Genomic DNA, 22,214 nt, shown 5'->3' on the forward strand with positions numbered 1-22,214 from the left:
TATTGGTTGGATTGTTGTAGAATTTTATACAGACATTCATGGCACCTAATAACTCTGGTGTTCCCATGACTCTTCCTCTGGTGCCACCGTGAGGTTAACATTTTCATCTTTTATTTACCTTTGTCCATTACTTCTTATGACAAATTACCTGCAAAACTTTCCGGCATCCCCAACAACTGCTGCTGTACTTTGTGTTTGGTGCTAATTGAGACGCTATCATGCTAAATTAAGGAAGCGAACATATGGCGAACATTATAGCTGCTAAAAGTCAGTCTCTTCCATTGTCATCTTGAGAGTTTAGCTCAAAGCACTGTTGTGCCTAAGTACGGCCTCTCGGAGTCGCTAGCATGGCTGTTTATCTTTATTGCTCCATTACTCCATGATGTGTGGCTTTATTTTGAAAGAAAGCGATTCACTCAACCATCTGGTGCCGAGTGGTTCTGTAGCAAAAAGAAAATGAGTACAATAAAACAAAGTAAAGAAGAAAAAAAAGCATGTTGCGTTGCATTTGCAGACGTTTTCGTGTCATAGCAGGAAACACACAGCTGTAGTTAATAATGACTGCTTTCCATTTATGGATCCGAGCCTCTCATTAGCGAAATTAGTTACACCTGTGCTTTTCCTGCTATCATGAGTCAAAAATGTCTGCCATGAAAACAGTTTATATGAAACGGTGAGAATAATTATCTGGAAATATAAGTGGTTCTCTCTCTTCTCGCTGTTTATAGATTGTGTGTGGCTTTCGCTTTGTAGTTTATGAATAACTGAAATGATGAGTCATATTAACTATGCTGTTCCAATCCCTCCAGGATGAGGGTGAAGAAAATGAGCAGTACAAAAAAAAAAAAGCCGTCCGTGCCGCACAAGTAAACAACATATCAGCTGCCTGAAGAGAGGTAGCAGGTAATCTTTTCCTGAAAAACAAACCTAATTTTTCTGGAAGATGAATTCATCCGCCCCCCTCCGTCATCCTCCCTCTCTGTCTCTCTCTCCTCCCCTGCCTCTCATCGCTTTCTCCCACTGTCTCCAGCTCAGCTCCCCTCCTCATCCTCCCCTGTGGTGAATCATTGGGGGCTGAAAAGGCAGATTGGCTGCTTTGACAAGTTCTAAACACAGATCCGAACCGGTGTAGTGCATCCATCCTGTGAATGCAGGCGACGGTCCCCCTATGTATTATGGCTCAGAGGGATGTCGTACACACACACACACACTCTGTCCTTCCTCTGATGACAGGCTAATGCACTGTATATGCCAAGCAGATGGCTGGATAATTGGTCAGTGTTACCTCTTTAACTGGTGGCAGTAATCAATGCCAACTTTACCTTTTCAGTATCTGCTTGATATAATACTGACCTAAATGTCACAGCCAGCATCTGTCTACTTTACCCTTTCTCTCTCTCTCTCTCTCTCTCTCGCTCCCGTTGTTCCGTTCCCTCTCTTGTCAGTTCTCCGCTCGTCTGCTGCAACATTTCCGTCACTTTCTATCAGCATGTCAACTCCTTCTGTCATCCGCTGTCTTGTCTCCATCAGTCTCCTTATCTGCTCTTGTTATTTGCTCACCTCGTTTCATTTTCTAACTGTCTGATTGTGGTCTGTGATTCTTTTATGCCCCCCCACGCTATCATCCCGCTCTTCCCTCCCACTCCTACATCTTTAAAAAAATATATTTTCTTTTGTTTCCTTCTCTGTTCTTTTCCAGGAAAGCGAGAGACTCTCTGCCAACTTTCCGCCAGTTCTTCAGCTCCGCATTCAGCCTGACCCATGTCAGCCTGGCCTCTGTGAAAGTCCCTCCTGATTCACTGAGGTGAGTCACTCCGCTCTTCTCATTTCTCTATTTCATGGCTCCTCGTCTCCTTTCTGCTCCGTGACCTCCGTGACCCCGTAAGTCGATCTCAGCATGCCGTCTTGAAGGATGTCTCAATTCCTAAAATGCATCTCGAGGAGGAGAGAGGAGGCTTGTCTGAGGAGCTGTGAGTTAGGATGCACAAGGGCTTCCTTTGCGGAAGTCTGTTCGGCACCTGTGACGTATGAAAGAGGCGTGACACACAGCTGCACCACACGTCATACTTAATTGACGGCCCCGAAGCACAGATGTCTCAATTTGTTAAATGCCTGTTGCCTCGACTCCTCTCTCCTCATGCCTCTTCCTCACCTCCTCCTCTTGTGTGGTCAGGTGGGAGGCACTAAGACGCGAGGAGTTGAGGAAAAGAATCAAGGATGTGCAAACTGGGAAATGAGAAGAGCCAGCTTATGGAGAACAGAACCTGCCAAAATCATAAATAAATGTCATTAAATATAGCAAAAATAATATAAAAAATAAATGTAGCCATTCATTCAATCACATTTCATGAATTAATTAATGGCTACATTTATTTTTAATATTATTTTTGCTACATTTAATGACATTTATTTATTTATCGAGTCATTTATTTATTGATTGATTGATTTTGGCAGGTTCCATCCTCCATACTCACTGTCACAGGCAAGGGTTTAAATGGACCTTTGAAACATCCTGTTTATGATGCAAATCACTTGTACGGCCTGAACCGCAAACAGTTGACAAAGGAGCATCTGTACATCTTCCAGTAACCTCATTCAATTTGACCCCCTTTGCATTTTGCCATTATATATGTATAGATTATAATTCCATACAGCAAAAAAAAGAATAAAATTCATATGTAAATGCACCCAGAATGTATTAAAGATGTTATCCCCCAAACAACCTTGGGAGGTGATAACAGATGCATATGGCCATGCTACTTACAAAATCCATCTCTTGAAGATATAAATAAATAAATCCAAAATAAATAAATCAATCCAAGAAGCGCATCAAAACAAACTTTCAAAAGTACACTGTCAAGATGTTGTAGTTTTTTTAAGGTCAGTTTTGACAGAGGAAGTGACCTGTGAAAAATAAGCTCTGCATTTTCAAAACTGAAAAAAAAAATATATATATTTCAGTGCCAGGTGCAGTTGTCATAAAGGTACCAAAGCTCCATCTAAATCCAGACAGCATGTTAAGTTCACAAAGACAGAAAGAATCCAGCAGTACAGAGTAAATGGGGATCTGCGTATGTTGTCATTAGGATTCATTGGTTGAGATGGCAATACATTACATAACATATGCAGTTTACTGAGGTTTTAAATGTGAATGCAATATGTTTTGTGATGTGGTCCTATATACATCAGTTGTTTAGTGCAGTGTTCAGTGTAGTGCAAACACTAAGGCCTGGAGTTGATAATTAGGCATGCACCAATTCACTATGCTGAATCGGCATGCTTAAAATAGTATAATATCATAACATAGCCGGTTCACATTGCAAACAGTTACTTTATCATTATAAAACAGCAATCCCTAGCCTCATGCTACATTTGCAATGATTCCAATGAATTCCACACAGTGAGGTTTACAAGTTAAACATTTGGGAAAACATTACATATTGGATCGATATTCAAACACCTTCAATTAAAGTCTGAATCGGTACTGTGGGGACAAAACATTGGAAAGTAGCTCATTGACAATGGTAAACTAGTAAAATCAGTGGATACCCAGTACTCACTCATTTGGTAACCAAATCTTCTGTCAGTGTTTGTATTTACCTCTGCATTAGTTGTGGCGTTCATGATGTGGTTATTTCATGAATATTCCACGGACGGTGATCAGCTTTGACTAGTGTATCACTCCCCGTGACAGCCAATTGGCAAACAGAGACTTCCTCTTCATTTGGAGAACCTCTGGACGGGATGCACATAATGAGTTGGCAAAATAAACTGCAATAAAAGCCAAGAGGATGCGCTAATATACACATCAAACAGTCCATGTAATATTATATTGATATTATGTGAGAATGCTGAATGAACTCACTATTGTGTATATGTTAAAGAGGACCTATTATGCTTATTTTCAGGTGCATACTTGAATTTTGTGTTTCTAGTAGAACATGTTTACATTCTTTAATGTTCAAAAAAACTTTATTTTTTTCTGCTGCAGCATTTCTTTTCACCCTCTGTCTCAAACGCTCTGTTTGAGCTCCTGCCTCCCCCAACCCTCCCGAAAAGCTCAGTCTGCTCTGACTGGTCAGCTGGCCCACTCTGTTGTGATTGGTCAACCAAACCAAACTCTTCTGACTCCGCTCCAGCTCCGCTCTAACTAGCTTTGTTTGAGGGCGCGCCAAACTAGCCGTTAGGCAGGTATTATGCAAATGTGCTACTTGGTGACATCACCACGTTACAGAAGGAAAGGCGGGACTTCCAGCAAGGCGTTTCAGGCAGTTCAGGAGCAGTGTTACTGTGGGGAAGAGTAACTCCCTTTGGGCTTTGTAACTTAACAGACCTTTTTTTCGTGCACAAAAACTATATTACACTAAAGGAAAGGGAAAAAGCATAATAGGTCCTCTTTAAAATAATAAAAACTGTTGGATAAAGTGAGTAGGTAGAGATACAGATCTTACTAGATGTTATCAAAGTCTTAATTGCAATATTATGAGAATATTATACAGGGCTTGAAATGATTAAACAAATGAATGTGTTGCTCCAAAAAATATATTTTATTGAATAGACTAAATGAAATCCTTATAATGAGACTATTAAAAATGAAATGCTGTAAATGAGCCAATATGGAGGTGTAGTAGACATATTGCTTTATTTTTTTAATATTGGAGCCAGTGTTGCTTCTCAGATTGCGGTCCAGCAGCTGTACGCTCACATAAATGTGGAGATCTGCTTAGCTATGAATAAGGTTCATGATATAAGTAGTTTATATGACAACTCATGTAGCCCATTATGTTCTAACTATCCACCTCTGTAAGTGTGTTACCAGCAGTTAGTCGCCTCTCTGTGTCAACAACCATTTGTGCCGCCGACAATGTTTAGTCAAACTTGGAAGAGGTAAAAGGATGAATTCCCACCGGGGGCCCACTCGTGCTAAAAATGTGTCCACTCATGATGCTGTAACGTGCTTTAGTTTAAAGCGCTGTCGAAATTGCACACAGGGAGGATCACTGCTGAAGGCCAATTTACATTTTATATCCAACCTTTAGCAAACAGCCAAAGAGGAGACTCTGAAAATATAAGATCTTTCTGTTTTTTTTATTGTGTCAGGCTTGAACACTAAAATAGCTCCTACCATATGGAGCATAGTTTGCATCCAAACCATCAGCGAGATTTAATCATCAAGGCTCGCATTAGGTTTCAAGCGCTTCTTCCTCGACAGCGGATCCATTTTCTATTATGTGGGCAGGCTGGCCTTCAATCAGAGGACACGGATTGAAGCCCCCGTATTGGCTGGCGTCCACCGTGCTGACTCGGATCCTCACCGGCTTCAGGAGATCTGACTGTTGCTAAACCAGCTCGAAACATAAAAAGCGAGTTTTCCCCTAAGAGAATAGACGGAATAATGCTTTATTACAGTTTCTCTGTTAGGTGTGTAGCCTGCTGTTAGCGTCTCATAGCCAAGAAACACAATCAATAGCGGAGTAAACAAATAAACTGCCAACAACAATAGAGATGATTGTGTGCCCGCGTGATGGATCTCAGCCAAAGTGGACGGAGCGGACTCCCCACTTAGCACTTCTCCTCATTACCTCCTCTCATGGTGCATAACTCTTAAATGTGTATTCGTTGCGCGAGTGCAACCTCCAGCAGAGCCTTGATGTGCAAATGAAGTTTTTCTTTTTGTATCCAGCTGGGCTTGTGCGTGTGTGTATGTGTGCGCAACAATTGGCCATTTCTCCTGAATAAATATCGTTTTTTTTAAGGTGATTTTGGGGGGGGGGGGGGGGGGGGGGGGGGGGTAGTGAGCTATGAATCTTCTTTTTTAAGCTACTTTTCTGTAAATCCTTTAAGATGGCTCTAAAACTTTTAGGTGTGCAGTGGAGAGCGTGGGACAGGATGGGGCGGCGGGGGAGGGCTCACATGATCTGTTCAGGTTGTTAGAGGGAGGAAGAGAAGCAATTGGATTTATGTGGGATTGATCTTTCTTTCTGTTTTTTTCTATTTGTCATCTTCACCTCACCTTTATCCATTCATTTCTTCTTATCTACCTATCATCCCCTCTTTCCTTATCTGCTTTTCCATTAATCTCTCTCTCTCTTTCGCTTTGCTTCCCCCCCCCCCCCGTTCTGTCTCTCTCTTCTTTCCCATCCCACCCCGCCTGTGTTTACCTGCAGGGCTCTGTTCCTAGGTCTGTCCAATAACCCTCATATCTCTGATTTACACCTGGACATCAGCAGCTGTGAGGTACGCTCTGTTAGTCTGTGCTCTAGGTATATTCGCATCATCTTCTTCACAGATAGATGCTCATGGCTATCCCATCATGCCTCACTCTTCTCTGTCTTCCTCCCACAGTTGAGGTCAGCAGGAGCCGGGGTGATTCAGGAGCTGTTTCCTCGGGTTTCGTGCGTGGGGACTTTGGACATCTCAGATAATGGTGAGAGACAACGAAGCATGCACACACCTACATGGGATGCACTTTTGTTGTTGTATATTTTCTAGGGCCGTCAAAGTTAACACAATAATAACGCATTAATGCTAATTTGTTTTTACGCCACTAATTTCTTTAATGCATTAACACAACTTGCGATTTTTAGGTTGTAGCAGGCTCAGTTTTAAAGCTAGAGTGAAGATACGGGTATCATATGAAGCTATACTTAAGGAATCCATGGTACCAACCATTTCATACTAGCTTGTCGCGAAGGAGGCTAAATAACGCTACAAACTTGTGCTAAATTTTAGCGAGGAAAAACTGGCATTGCTATTTTCAAAGGGGTCCCTTGACCTCTGACCTCAAGATATGTGAATGAAAATGGGTTCTATGGGTACCCACGAGTCTCCTTTTTACAGACATGCCCACTTGATAATAATCACATGCAGTTTTGGGGCAAGTCATAGTCAAGTCAGCACACTGACACACTGACAGCTGTTGTTGCCTGTTGGGCTTGAGTTTGCCATTTTGGGAATTGTAGGATGCCGCATTTTGGAGCTTGACCCATTCTAGAGACTAAATCAGGATATCTCAGCCTCTGGTGCACGGATGACCATTCTTTATTAATCTGTTTGTGTATCCCAACTGAACAATTGAAGTGCAACACTAAATTGTTGGAGTACTCCTTTAAAGGATGGCACTGCATGCGAGTCCCACTCGGTGTTGAGATGTATTTAAAAGTCCTTTAAGCTCTTAACTTGTTCAATTAATTATTGAAAGGTTTCTCCTAACACAAAAACAACAATTCAGTCAGAGACACTTGCGTATACATAATATATGCATATGAAGGAATTGAGAATTTATAGCAACTGCTTATACGGTTAGATTTGTCAGAAAAAAAGCTCTGCTCTTTGAAGAAGCCCGAAAGAATCGGAGCGGCAATAAGGATTCTGCTGGGAGAGCTAATCCCCCTCAATAAACATACATGAGCATTAGAGCTTAGTTGAATCAACAGTACCGAAAGCTAATCACATGAGGAGGAGGTAGGGGTGGTGGAGGGAGCTAACATTAGTGCATCAGCAGAGGAATATTGCGAAGTGTCAGAGCTGTGCAACTTCATGAATATGATCGCTGGTAGCCAAGCAGCCGGTGAACGAGCCAGTGATTATGAAAGATGAATGAAACCGCTGATGCCAGTCACCCAATGCCAGTGTGAATTTGGTGCTCTGCCTGAACTAACACAGTGCAGATGAAGACAAGTTATTTTTCTTTTATATCCAAGTCTGGATTACCAACTGGGCAAAGTGAGCAAAGACCGTGGTGCACCAGACCATCAGGGGCCCCAATACTCCCAGGTTCACTGCATGTCTATTGCATTCGCTAATTTGATTTATGGCAAATTTGTTAGTGAATTTGCCCCTCTAAAGTACAATACCAACTGGGACAGGTCCTTTATTATTAGCTAATCGCAGCCCTGTCTCGTAGTGGGGCCCATTTATATTGTGTTTAATCAAAAGCATGTGGTAGTATTATTACAGCAAAGGTGTGCTGGTTGATCTCCGGGCTTCTGGGCGTAAAATGCATCTTCTACATAGCCACTCCAGTAACAGAATACTGCTTCATATTTGATCAACGCTGCCTAGTTTGATCGTTTGATCGGAGTTTGCAAGTGATTGACAGCTGCACAGAGGCGACAAGGCTCCAGCTCGGCTCTGATTGGTTGTTTTCCTCCGGTCTGTGAAATCTTGCAGATGCCATTAGGAGCACCGGAGGACACAGAGGCACATGATTTTTTTCAGATTACCTGTTTTATGCACTCCTGTCAGGATATAGTGACCGTTTTATAAAAACGTCTTTTTTTAATCAATCAAACCAATCACGCCTACTGTTGCTTTAACCTTGTAGCTACTACTTACTCATACTCAATGCTAAACCACTGAAACTCATTCTCTTTAACCCTAACGGAGTACTGTTCTTTTACCATTTACAACCACTTCCAAGAACATAGCAAATTGGATGACCACTGCCTTAATTCCTCAAGAGCTATTCATTACATTAATATGTGTCTCCTCCAACACACGTCTCTGGTGCAGCTCCTTCATAGTTTCCTGTCATTGACACTAAAATAAACTCTCCTCACATCAGAGGCATGTAAGTTTATTTAACCATAGCTATTTCGCTGCTCTCTGAAAGAGGCATTTAATCCTTTTGTTGCTGAAATATCTTGCCATGGTAACCACTTCCTCTTAGCAGCATCCTCCATCCTTGAGCTTCTGAAAATGTGAGTGGGTGGGTGTAAGGGGGTTAATTAAGAGTATTTTGGCATTTCAGTGGGCAGTGAGATTTTGTTCCAAAACAGACCATGAGATGAAAAAAAAACCCACTGAGCTTTGAAAGCCAGAACCGTTAGCACCTGGCAGAGGAAATGATGAGTCACTGGTGTGACAGCCCAGAAATTTTCTCTCGGACTTTTTCAGTTTGATATGAAAGTTAACGTATCATCTTAAGTTTTATGCCTGTTCTCTCCTCAATGCTTAGAAACATGTAATTACACTTGGAAGTGGGTTTTCACAAAGACTCCGGAGAGCGTAGTATTGCTGGCGTTGCACTCCAGTGATGTGTGTGTTGCGTTTTATTGTGTGCAGGTTTGGATGCTGACTTGCTGGCTGTCATCCCAGCATTCTCCAAGCACCCCTCCCTCAAACACCTGATGCTGGGGAAGAACTTCAACATCAAGGGCAGGTACGAACCACACGGGGGGGGGGAACCGGCAGCACAGATGGTCGCGATGACGACTACTGGTGATGAATGTTTTCCTCTTCTCTCTGCCTCCTCCAGGGTGCTGGATGAAATCCTGCAGAAGCTGGTTCATTTGGTGCAAGAGGAAGAGTGTGTGAGTTGGATTATTATGCAACATATTGTACACAAATCCTCCGTGGTGTTCCGCACAGATGCACGCCTACACATGCCTCACAGATTTGTAGACACACACGCGCGCATCCTGTGCACGCCACCACGCGCAAACACACACTTGTCGCTGTTTAAATTCTTGCTCTCATTCATGTGCACTTAAGCGCAATCTCCCACCTGCCACACACAGGAGGTGCGAACATGCACACGAGTCATGTTGTCTGCGGGGCTCGGCAAAAGATTCATTTGGTCTCAGTGTATTCGCCAGGCTCCCGGGGCTCTCTCTGCTCTCCGCTCTGTAAATCCAGCATGACAAGTAGCTTACTCAATTATTTACCACTGTTGATGGTGATAGCTCACAACGATGCTCTCGCACTGAGTGCGGTCGGATGCATGTGTGCAAGCCCGCTAACGGAGGCACAGATGGGTGTCAGTATGTAAGTTTAAAGGAAGTTTGTCAGGGATTGGCCTGCTAGTCAACTCGCCCAGTGATGACAACACAAACATCTGAATCATCTCTGTGTGTCTCCTTGCACAGCTTTGGTCCAGGGCCCCATGCTAACACTTCAGTACATGAGTCACAGACGGCTGCGGGCATCAAAAGTGAGAAAATGAGAGCAAGCCAGGAGATGCTTAGCTTAGCTTAACAAAAAGACTGGAAGCAGGGGGAAATAGCCGGCCTGGCTCTGTCCAAAGGTAACAAAATCCAGCAACCAGCAACTCTAAAGCTCAGTAATTAACAGGATAATCTTGCTTGTTTAAAGTTACTACAATTAACTTTTAACTGGTTATGAAACAGACTCAATTTAATACTGATGCCTCTATATGACCTACATATGTAAACAAGACCATCAGCGAGAATATTGGCTATTTCTATATAGATTTTCTTAATGTGTCATTGGGTCCGATACTCCGTGAAATCAGACGAAACGATTTACGGCACGTAGGTAGCCTATACCAGAAAATCCTTCTGCTCAGACTCCAACGGGGTCCAGGCCACCGCGGACAGACCCAGATCTTGCTTTGCTACCACCTTCGACCTGGGGTCAGAGCTCCAGTGGGAGGTGGACGGCTCCACGCCCGGCAGCAGCGGCTCCTCAGAGCTTTGCCTCGCTGATCGCTGGTCCCCACTGGGAGTCAAAACCGACACCACGCTGCTGGAGGCCCAGGCCGTATTGCTGGGCCCGCTGGAGGGAGGGGAGGCACGGGGAGAAACCAGACCCAGGACTGTGTGGGGCAGACTTTCAGACCCTGCTGCAGTAAAAAGGGACTCTGGTGCTCCAAAACACCATCGCTTTTGTCCACAGGGCCCGCCAAAATCAACACAAAATTAAAGTTCCTCATAGTAGCTTTGAGCTGTACAAAAGTGTAAAAACTACAAGTTCCAGTTCCTCCTTGTTTCCAGTCTTTATTCTAACCTAAGCTAACCAGCTGCTAGCTCCAACTTCATATTTAGCATACAGACATGAGTGGTATGGCAACTAACTCTTGCCTCGAAGCGATTTTTGAGTATTTTCTTTCAAAATTATAGCAAAGACTATAATTCATGTTTCCATAACAACTTAACATAATTGTGTAGAATTGCTTAGATATGTTGGTTCTCATCTAAAATATTCTTAGAAATTCGAAAATGTTACTTTAGTTTCACTGAAAAGTACACATTTTTTTAATTGCTAGTTGGTTTGAACACATTTTAACACTGAAATGATTTTTCCATACACTCAACAGTTGTAATGTGTGTTCTGCTGCAAGAAGACGTAGTTCACCACAAGTTTATAGTAGATAAGGTCCTAATGCAAGAGTACTGCTCATAAAGTTCTTCTGATAAAAGAAAAGAAAGTGGATGGAAATTTGAGAGAAAGTCCACATAAGCAGTTGATTATTATGCATTGGATCTCTCTAAGCAAGTAGAAAAACAATAAATGATTCAACTGCAGAGGGTTTGAGCTGAAAATGGTGTTTTGAAAATTAGATTTTCATCCAGGTTCTTGTATTATTGATTCTCGAAGATCAATAATACAAGAACGTGGATGAAAATCCGGTTTAAAAAGTTTTGTAACAATCCTCAAAACCTGAACACATTTCCAGATATTTGGAAAATAAAACTTCACATTTAATTCCCCCTTGAAATAATCATCTCTCACCTTGTTTCCTCTCTGTGCCTCCTCCAGGCCCTGCACTCCCTCTCCCTGGCCGACTCTAGGCTTCGCCAGCGGGGCACGGTGCTGGTCAACGCCCTGGGCTCCAACGCCTGCCTACGGAAGGTGGACCTGAGCGGCAACCTCCTGGAGGACTCCGGGGCCAAGATGCTCAGCAAAGCCCTGCAGATCAACACGACGCTCAGGTGTGTGCTTTAAATCGGTACTCTAAGGGGAGCGGAAGGAGGGATTTCCCTGCAGATCAGAGCGCACTCTTACGGAGCAGGATAAGGGAGGTGTTAAGAGGACAGATGAAAGAATAAGGTCAGAGAGAAAATGAATATGTTAGGTATGGTTTGAGGAGAGGATATATTGAGGTTGCTCAGAGGCAGAACAGTGCAGTGCTTCAAAGATAGAGGGGGGGAAAGTGAACCATGTAGAGATAAGACGGTAAGACTGAGGAGTCGGAGGGATAGCGAGGAGAATCGGGTGGAGGGAGGGGGAAATGGCCTTCAGGCATACAATGTATTGCACCAGAAAAGAAGAGAGAAGAGAGTGAAGTGTGTGTGTTTTGGAGGTGGAGGAATGGAAGGAGCAGATGGAAACTCTCGAGATAGGCAGGAAGAGCGAGGGGGGAAAGGAGGACAGAGAGCGAGACGGGGGGTAGGATGGAAGCATTAGGATGGGGAAACGGTTTGGATATGGACTAGAGAGGGAGAAAGTTACGAAGGGGACAGGAGAGGGAGACCACCCAAGGAGTTAGATCTGGGTTGAGCTGATTGAATTTCTAGGGCAGAGCGAGTCGAGGGAAGGAGAGATGGAGATGGAGGAGGATGGATGAGAGGAAAGAGAGGCTGAAAATGACTGATATATGAAAAACAGGAGTTAGACAGTGCCGAGTGTAGAATCTGCACCGTGAAATAACAGAAGCTCATTAGTTGCCCGGCAGTTTGTTCATGCATTCTTAATGTTGTGATGTGGACTCTTTCTATGCATGTAGCAAAAAGAAAAAAGACAAATGTCTGGTTAATCCTGTTTGTGATGCGTTTGTGCAGCTGCATGGTCAGGTAAGTATGCTAACTGTGATATGTTTGTTTTAGGAGCATTAGAAAGTGACTCATCCTCTTCTTTTTCTTCTTCTCCTTCTTCCTCCTTTCTGTGCCTGTCTTCCCCTATTTCCTGCCGGTTTGATCCCCTCTCAGGAGTGTGACGTGGGATCGCAACAACACCACAGCGACAGGCTTCCAAGATGTGGCGAGAGCGCTGGAGCAGTAAGACGAACACAACACACACATCAAAAAAAAAAAAAAAAAAACGTTTGAAGAGGGGATACACACATAAAACGGATCACTCACACACACCCACTTGAGAGGCAGATAACCATCTCGGTACAATGTTTACTATTACACAGCGTTTCATCAGTCCTCTGACGTGCATGCCAGTCAAACTGACATTTTTTTCAGTGTGTGTGTGTGTGTGCTGTGCGAGGGTGTGTGTGTGCATATGCGTATTAGGGAATTGGAGACAACTGTTTATAAGTGCCCTGAGTGTTTCCTGTTTGTTCTTGTTAACATCACAATTCTTCCTGTTTGTTATTGCAACTTACGTTTATATAACCGCAATAACCAAAAAATCTATATATGTTTTTCCATTTTTTTAGGGCGATGACGTCCATAAATTATGACGACAGACATTCAGAGATTCATTCAAAAACCTCAATAGAAGCTTTGAATGTAAAAATATGACATTCATTACAGCCCTTGTCATTTTTATTGGGGCTGTCAAAGATCACGCGATAATAACGCGTTTGCACAAATTTGTTTTAATGTCACTAATTTCATTAATGCAACTTACGATTTTTAATTAACCTTGGCCGCTATTCAATCAATCAATTGGAGGTTGTAGTGGGCTCAGTTTTAAAGCCTGTTGGACTTGAGTTTGCCTTGTTATGATTTGAGCATATTTCTTTCATGCTAAATGCAGTACCTGTGAGGGTTTCTGGACAATATGTGTTATTGTTTTGTGTTGTTAATTTCCAGTAATAAATATATACATATATTTGCATACAGCAAGCATATTTTTCCACTCCCATGATGATAAGTGTATTAAATACCTGACAAATCTCCCTTTAAAAGTACATTAAGAATAGATAAAAAATGTGCAATTACTTTGTGATTAATCACGATTAGATATTTTAATCAACTGACAGCCTTAAATATTATCTTTTATTTCTTCCCTCTTTCTCCTTCTTCCCTCTCCAATAAATAGCAACTTTACCCTCCAGTACATGCCCCTCCCCCTCAGTGATATCACTCAGGCGTACCGTGGCGCCCCAGAGAGGACGGACCACGCCCTGAGTAAGGTGAGAGGAGCTTTCGTTCCTTCAGTTTGTGATGTCTAAATTTGCTGCATCATATTACAGAAATACAGATAATTAATAACAGCATTACCTGACAACTGGGATGATGATTCATTTCAGTTTGATGAATGACTTTCATTTGCCTGTGCAGAAGAAGTGATGATTAAATGTGGACGTTGTGATAGATTATTATATTGCTGTTGTGGAAACCCTCTACGGAGGCCCTGAGGGGCAAGTGAGAAAAAAAAAATCTGGTGATCCATTTTCTAAGTCTGATCTAAGTTGTTGTCTCTCCTGTGATTATGACTTAAGAACAGGTGAAAAAAAGGGTTTGTCAGGATAATCTTTCGAAGTTCCTTTTAAAAAGAAAAAAAAAATGTTTCATCTATGGAACGGGACTTTTGGCAGGTGAATATTTTTTTTTGTGTGTGTGTTTGTTGTTGTAATACAAATTTTGGCCACAAGAGGCTGAAGTGCACCACTACCCCATGTTCTAAATAGAACTAAAAGCATTCATGTTTTCTTCCAGGTGAGTTTTGTAAATTAAAACTTCCCTTCACGGGATATGTGCCATAAAAAAAGTTAGCTTGAAAAGACAATGTCTTGTCAGAGACTTCCTAATGCCCTCTCAATATTTGATTTGCAATATACAGAGATCACAAATGCGAATATAAAAATATTAATATAAAATAAATAAAAATAAATGCAAAATAAATAAATAGATACAAAATAAATGCATGAATAGATAAATAGAAAATAAATACATTTTAAAATGAATAAAAATAAATACTGTACATCAATAAATGAAAGGGAAAATTAAACAGAAGGGTAAATAAATAAGGTAATTAATGCAAAGATAAATAAATAAAGAAGCAGAAAAAAAACAGAAATATCAATTTATGTCACATTTTATAAATTAATGAATGCTACATTCATTTGTAATATTATTTTTGCTAAATTTAATGATTTATTTATTTATTTATCAAGTCATTTATTTATTTATTGTTTTATTTTTTATTTTGGCAGGTTCTGTCCTCCATAGTTAAGACTTTGTTTCCTGCATTCTGGTGACTTTAAAAGAGTAAAAAATAACAAAATAATAACTTTAACTTCCAGGAAAAAAGACTGAATAATTCTGGTTTGAACTTGGCGTGTGAATTTCTGATATAAACTAATATTCATCCGTTTTATTAATTTTTCTCTTGCTTGAGTATTTCTTTCTCTTAGTACTCTCTCTATTTCTCTCTCCATCTCTCACTCACTGAAGGTCCTTTCAGACACAACACGACAACGGCACCACTGCGCTCTGAAACCCGTTATTTCTAACGGCTCGCGCCACACCACAACGAATATTAGCTGCATCTAGCAAAGCCCAACTTCCTGCGCTGCACGCTGTGGCGAGCGAAGCTTAAACACGAGCTCAAACTGCACTGTGTTGCGAGCATAGACTGCTCTCATCTGTCGGGAAACGACAGTGGGTGTAGCTCTATTGTCGTCCGGTTGGAAACAGTAGGGATTATACACACTGTGCAGTTCCAGAAACAGGTTGCGATAAGGAAAAGGACAAAAAAGTGTGAAAATTTGCCATAAATAGGGAGAAATACCGGAGAAATGGGATGCATGACAGTGACATTTACTGACAGCCAGACAGCAGTCTACCACAAAGACACAAACGAGACAAAGGCTGTGTGCGAAAAGCGAACATTAGCCTGAATACGTATCTTATCTTTCACAATGTCTCATTAAAATCCATAAACAAATATCCATGAGGGAAAAGTGGGCGTTTTGACATTGCTAGACAGGAGAGATTGCTAAATATAAAGATCTGTCATTTTAGATACTGAACGGTGTGGTCATTTTTGTCTATATCACTGCTAACTAAATGCTGTTTGTCACTTGGCTTGTGAGCTGCAGAGCAAGTCTGTTTACATCGCACGTCAAACTCCATCCCCCCGGCGGCTCAGCTGTCAGTCAGTCACACACAAAATCTCGCCTCCCCAGAAGCTCGGAGGCGGCTAAAGGAGCATTTGTGATACATCTCCAGAAGCATAAAAAAAACAATGTCAACAGTATATTTTTACATCAGAAATGGATCCAGCCTAATGAATCATTTCCTGGTTCTTACCTTAAGAGTGTGCATATGTAGTGTATGAAGCTTTTATTTGGGTTAGGGTTCTTGTTTGTGTGCACATTGTCTGTGAAGCTCTTGATTCCATCGTTCTTTACATAAGATGGTTAAGCAGTGAACACCTGCTGAGTCTAAGAAAATAAATCAAAGGCGTTCCGTTTATTTCTGGGGATCAGAACTCTCTCCTGTCTCCTTATTACCATGCAAATGGACTTGTCTCCCGTCTCATGCACACTGTGCTTTGTAAACACCTGTCATCTCCACCACTCCTCTCCCTTTTTGTTTGTTTTCTGTGTGTGTGACAGATCCAGCGTGCCCTGCTTAGGAACAACCAGACTCAGCGGTTCTCTCAGAAACAGGCTCTTCGTTTGCACCAAGGCCTCGTCACCAGCACTGCCGAACAGGTGCGTGTTTGTATTTCCACACACGTAGGCGAACAAGTCAAGATTTGTATTTTTGTTGTGTATTTTACCGACAAGTTTGTATATGATTACATGTATTCACATGTTGTCGTGTTTTTTATGTGTGTGTGCGTAGGTGATGGAGCGTCTGTGTGTGCGGGTGCAGCAGCAGGTGAGTGTCCTGAAAGGCAGCGAGGAAGGAGAGGAGGTCCAGACGGCAAGACAGATCCTCAAAGAAGCCAGGGACTCCAGAGCTGTGAGTAGACTACCATTTTTATTTCTCGTGTATGACATTTAAACTGCTAATCACTGCAAGTTAGGAGAAGTTGAAAATGAATTACATTTTCTTGTGTATTGTCCACACTATGATGAGTTACGAACCTCTATTATAAATAAAATGTCTGTTCAAAATTCCGACATGTTTTGGTGCTCGGATGATGACAAAATAGGTTTGCTACTTTTGTATCTCAAGCTTGGAAAAAGCGTCAGGATGGTTTATTTTTCTGGTGTTATTTGTGATTTATACTGCCACTCTGGTTTCTGCCTTTGTCTTTTCTTTATTTTCTAAATTAATGGTGTCTTGTAAGCCCGTTTGGGCTGGGCATATTATTTATGCATGACACAATAATAATATAAATCAAATCAAATCAAACCAAAGGATGTGGGATGCAGACACTAAAAGGAAGTGTGTTTTATGTTTAATCAGTTGTCTATTTTGTTTTGGTTTTGGCTTGGCTGTTTTCAACATGGTGGCTCGGACAAAACTTATTATCAGCTTAAAGAATATGATGATTTTGATGATTTTAAGGGGGTGTAAGACAATTTTTTTTTGTTGTTTTTTAAAATTTGGATTCTTTAAATTATAAACTTAAAACAAATCCAACAGGATAAGGGCACGGTGAAGACCAGGCCACAGGCTATAATCACAGAGCCTTCCCTCTCTGCTAAACAACCTCCACCCGAATTAAAAGGTCAACAGTTGAAACAACCAAAGAGCTAATAGAACAGCCAAGCATCAGGGAGAAGAAACACTGAATTTGTCAAAAAAGAAGCCTATCAAGTAGCTATGATTGTTAAAAATATATATATAATATAGAGAATTGTATTAAAGTCCCTAAAAATAACAAGAAACCTCATCTCTGATGCAATATTCACAGGAAATAATCTGCTCAAAATTCATCCAAAAGCCTCGTTTTACACAAACTTCCTGCAGTTATTGTGTTCACTATTTGGGTTAATTGTACAGTTTATCAGTTGTTCTGTACTGTTATTGTTATGCATTGAATATACTATGAAATATCCATAAAATATGTCACTTAGTAAGGGGTCGTCAGTTTACTCAATGATAGAGAAGGGGTCCCCTTAGTAAGAGCCACTGGTTTAAAACCAACCAACAGTACATAATGTAGTCAAAGTTAGCTCCATCTGTAACTTCTACTACATCAAAATACTACTTAAACATTCATAATAATAATCCAACAATATAATAAATACAATGATGGAGGACATTCTGCTTAATGAGAACATTCCTTTTGATACTCAATCGTTCCTCCACTGACGTTAACCTCTTCTCTTCCCTGTGCTGCTGTGTGTTTGTGTATCAGCTGTATCCCTCTCTGTGTGAGTTGGCCCACGTGTTGTCAGTGGACGGCCCGTCAAACAGCGACTGGACACCCTGGCTGGAGAACTGGCCAAGGCTGCCGACAAAGAGCTGCAGGTAGGTTGGCGGCGGAACCGCGCCCGTAATCGCAGACAACAGCCATTCCCCGATGCATCCGTATGTTAAACAGTGGTGGAGCTCTGGACCAGTTGCATTTAAATTGCCCATTAATAGCGTGCGACTGTGAGTGTGTATGTGCGGTGCAGGTGTGCTGACTTCAAAAGAAATGTAGCATTTAAATTCACAGCGAAGGAACAGTTTAATATTATCTTAGTTGCGCTCCGTTCCCATTGGGATTCAAGCAGCACAGCGCAGTCAAATGATAAAAAAGCAACACGGCCCCGAGGAGGAACCTGGGATACTTTCTATTGAATTTCAACTTGCTCGAGCATAATTAAAATTCTTGTTTGTGCTTTTCCGATTTTGCCGTCACGTAGAAGGCTACATTTCTAATTTGCAAAGGTCAAGATCATAATTCAGTTCATGCACAGATGTCCAACTTTGGTTTGAACTGGTAATGGCAGATGTGGAGGAGGGCGAACAGATCATGTGAATTGTTAGTAGTTGGATGAACGGATTGCTGCAATGCACATAAATAAAAGATGACGACAAGTGAGAGTAAAAGGAGCTGGATGAAAATCTAAGCAAGCACATAAAGAGACACTGTGCATGAATAATGAAATTTCTTTGGAACAAAAGAATCACAAATGTGTATATTTTTTTAGAACGCATTAAAAATGTATGTGTGGTGATGCATGTCTCGGGTCGACTGTGTCCAGGTGGTGGTGGACTCGATGGTGTCTCTGTGCCGCGAGCTGTGTCCAATGTCCTGCTCAGCCGCCGAGAGACTCACCCCGCCCCTCTCGTCCATCTCCGAACAAGTATCGATCCCTCGCTCCGCCATCCGCAACGCCCTCATGGAGAGAGCGGCCGAGGACATCAACAGAGCCCTGGAGTAAGGAGGACAGCTGGTGGAACGCTTCAAAGTCGAGCCAAGAACATCAGCTAACATACCGATTTTAATTATTAATCCCCTCCTATGTTTTTCCTTCGTTCTCCTCCTTTTCAGGGAGGTGAAGTTGTCCGTGGTCTCTTATCTGACCAACTCCATAGTGGATCAGATTCTACAAGAGCTGTATAACACCCATAAAACCCTGGTACTGGTAATACTCCCTTTCTGCATGACTTCTTTGTAGAAATGTAGAACAAAATGTTTCTGTGTTTAAAGCTGAAATCTATAACTTTGACAGCAAAGATTTAGGATCTAGTTCATGATCAGATTAAAGGGATAGTTCAGGTGTTTTGAAGTGGGATTGTATGAGGTACTTATCCATAGTCAGTGTATTACCTACAGGAGATGACTGACACGCCCCCAGTGTACTGCTGCGGATGGGGCCTGCAGCAAAACATATTTTAGATATAGCGTACACTCAAGCAGATATAGATTTTTTTATGTGAACTTTTCTTTTAGGAAGCTAAAATACGTTTTGCTGTCGGCCTCGTCCACAGCAGTACATTGCTTCGCTCCAGGGCTGTAACTCCTGTTTCTCCAAGCTGGGGGCGTGCCGACCTTCATCTACTGTAGGTAATACACTGACTATTGCTAAGAACCCGATACAACCACACTTCAAAACACCTGAGCTATCCCTTTAACAGGAAATGTAATGGTATTCTTTTACCACACTTTACTATAACGGTAGATCACAACTGTTCATTAACCACAAAACATTACAGATTTCAGCTTTAAGTTCAGGGCTTTTGAAATGTCTTTTTTTTTAAAGGAATAGTTCAACATTTTGGGAAGTACAGTTATTCGCTTCCTTGCTGAGAGTTAGATGTCAAGATTGATATCACTCTCATGTCTGTCCACTAGTTATGTAGCTGGAGCCAGGAGACAGTAGCTTAGCATACAGACTGGAAGCAGAGGGAAAACAGCTAGCCTGGCTCTGTCCAAAGGTTTAAAGGGGACCAGTGTTGACAACACTCCATCTAACTCGACTGTAACTCCATCTGAAGCAAATAAGAGAATAATTGTATTTCCCTAAATGATGAACTATTCCTTAAAGTTGTTCGACATAAATCTGCAACCTCAAAGTCATTTTGGGAGGAAATTGACACCAACTCAAAGAATGTCCACCTTTACATCGATCCAAGCTTCATCTCCAGAAGTAGGTTATACAGTAAGTGATTGACAGGATGCAGACACGCCCCCTGCCTCAGACTTCTTCTCATTGGTTGGATTGTTTCCACACTTTGAAAAGACAGTCACTGTTTCCGAGTCTAACATCGTTTCCTGCTGCTCGCCCAAAAACAACGACTTATTTTTATTGCTTCTATATAAATGCTGATCCATGAGTAACCCAAACAAACCAACAACAAAACCAGCCACCGATTTGTGCGGTGTGTTTGTGTTGCGACATGATGATTCATTTCATTTTGTAAGTCAATATCTTTGTTAGTAAGATGAGTCATGGATTAATCTGAGCACACTGAATTTTTAAAGTGTGTTGTCTGCTGCGGAATACATAACTGTGCTAAAAAAAAAAAGTCTGTTTATTACAGATCGCACACATTATTCATAAAATGTTGCCACATAGGTACAACTCTGCCTCCAGCGACATCGGTGTCAACCAGAGTGCGTCGGAGTCGGCCCAGAAATGCCTCCAGATTACACTCAAAATGTCAAAGTAAACACTCGAGAAAATTATAACATTTAGTGAGTTAGGAATCAGTAGTCGTGTAATTTGGTGTGAAGTGCAGAAGCTCATTATTGGTCTCCTATGAAAGACTCTCTGTAGCATGGAGGACCCATTAAATCTGATTTCTTTAATGTTTCTGATTTCCCATGCTGTCAAAAAGTTGTCTATCTTGTAATTTTCAGTATCTTAAGTTTAGTTTCTTTTGAAGGAGGTGCTGTTTTTGAGCCGCTGTGTGTCATTACCATATCAGGGGGATGATGGGGTTATAAGTATGGAGCAGCTTTTCTCAGAGAATATTGCACCTCAGAGACAACACAGCAACTAGATATGAGTCCGTTAAGGACATGATTAGACCCTGCAGCTTCTCCTTTCCATAAAATTGAATTGTTTAAAATGAAGCCAGTGGAAAAGGAGGGAAAAATAGACTTCTGGCAATAACACTGCCGGCCCCGCTCTGTTTTGCATTCCATTCACTTGCCTCTACCGTTACATCTCATTTTCTTTTCCTCTGTTTTTGCTGCAGTGCGAGTTTGTCCTCTATCATGCCTCACTCTGCTTTGATAATCAAGAAATTGTATTTTATTCATATTCTTCATGGGCTTTTGCAAAGAACCCCTTTGCTTTGTTTGTGAGCTTCTTGTGTACAAGGGCGGACACGCTTCTCCTCTGAGATTGTGTCGGAGGATATTGTTCCAGGTGTCATCACGGCGTGTTTGTGCATGTGTTTTGATGTGTGTGTGTGTGTGTGTGTGTGTGTGTTGCATCAGCTGCGGCAGGTGTCTCAGGCGAAGCGTTGGGATGATGCCGGGTCGGGCAGACGCACTATCAGACAGTCCAGAATAGTCGAGTCGCTGGAGTTTCCTGATGAGGACTTTGGCGTCAACCTGGGAATAGTAAGTTTGTGAGGACGTGCTGATTATATGTATGGGTATGCTTGGTTAGTCAATAGTGAGTTCCTTTTTACGTGTATGATTTTTGAGCATTACTTAATAATTTAAAGAGGACCTATCATGCTTTTTCCCTTTCCTTTAGTGGGTTTTTGTGCATGTAAAAGTTCTGCAAAGTGACAAAGCCCAAAGTCTAGGCCAAAGGGAGTTACTCTCCCCCACAGAAACACTGCTCCTGAGCTGCCTGAAACGCCTTGCTTGAAGTCCCTCCTTTTCTTCTGTAACGTGGTGATGTCACCAAGTAACACATTTGCATAATACCTGCCTAGCAGCTAATTTGGCACGCCCTCAAACAAAGCTAGTTCGACCGAAGCTGGAGCGGAGTCCAAAGAGTTTGGTTCGGTTGACCAATCACAACGGAGCGCTCAAACAGAGCATTTCAGACAGAGGGTGAAAAGAGGTGAAAATGCAAGTGTGCATCTGAAAATGAGCATAATAGGTCCTCTTTAAAGTTGCAATCTCGAAGATCTCTGCACCTATGACTCTCCCTTTATTGAAGAGCATGTTGAAAGTAATTTTTTCATCAGCTTTTCATTCCCTCCACCTCGTCC

The 22,214-nt window shown here is 41.8% G+C and overlaps 1 protein-coding gene across 1 annotated transcript in view; it reads left to right on the plus strand.

Annotated features, from left to right (window-relative positions):
- Nucleotides 1-22,214, plus strand: part of carmil3 (capping protein regulator and myosin 1 linker 3) — a 92,331-nt gene that overhangs the window by 53,927 nt on the left and 16,190 nt on the right. Inside the window, 15 exon segments of the mRNA XM_037787806.1 lie at nt 1,700-1,804; nt 6,168-6,237; nt 6,346-6,427; nt 9,067-9,163; nt 9,260-9,314; nt 11,503-11,675; nt 12,672-12,740; nt 13,738-13,831; nt 16,262-16,360; nt 16,494-16,613; nt 17,962-18,010; nt 18,013-18,074; nt 18,797-18,972; nt 19,087-19,174; nt 21,484-21,609. Of these exon segments, the coding sequence (XP_037643734.1) occupies nt 1,700-1,804; nt 6,168-6,237; nt 6,346-6,427; nt 9,067-9,163; nt 9,260-9,314; nt 11,503-11,675; nt 12,672-12,740; nt 13,738-13,831; nt 16,262-16,360; nt 16,494-16,613; nt 17,962-18,010; nt 18,013-18,074; nt 18,797-18,972; nt 19,087-19,174; nt 21,484-21,609 (1,465 nt within the window).

This window comes from Sebastes umbrosus, chromosome 12 (genome assembly GCF_015220745.1).
Source record: "Sebastes umbrosus isolate fSebUmb1 chromosome 12, fSebUmb1.pri, whole genome shotgun sequence".
In the NCBI taxonomy this organism is placed as follows: Eukaryota; Metazoa; Chordata; class Actinopteri; order Perciformes; family Sebastidae; genus Sebastes; species Sebastes umbrosus.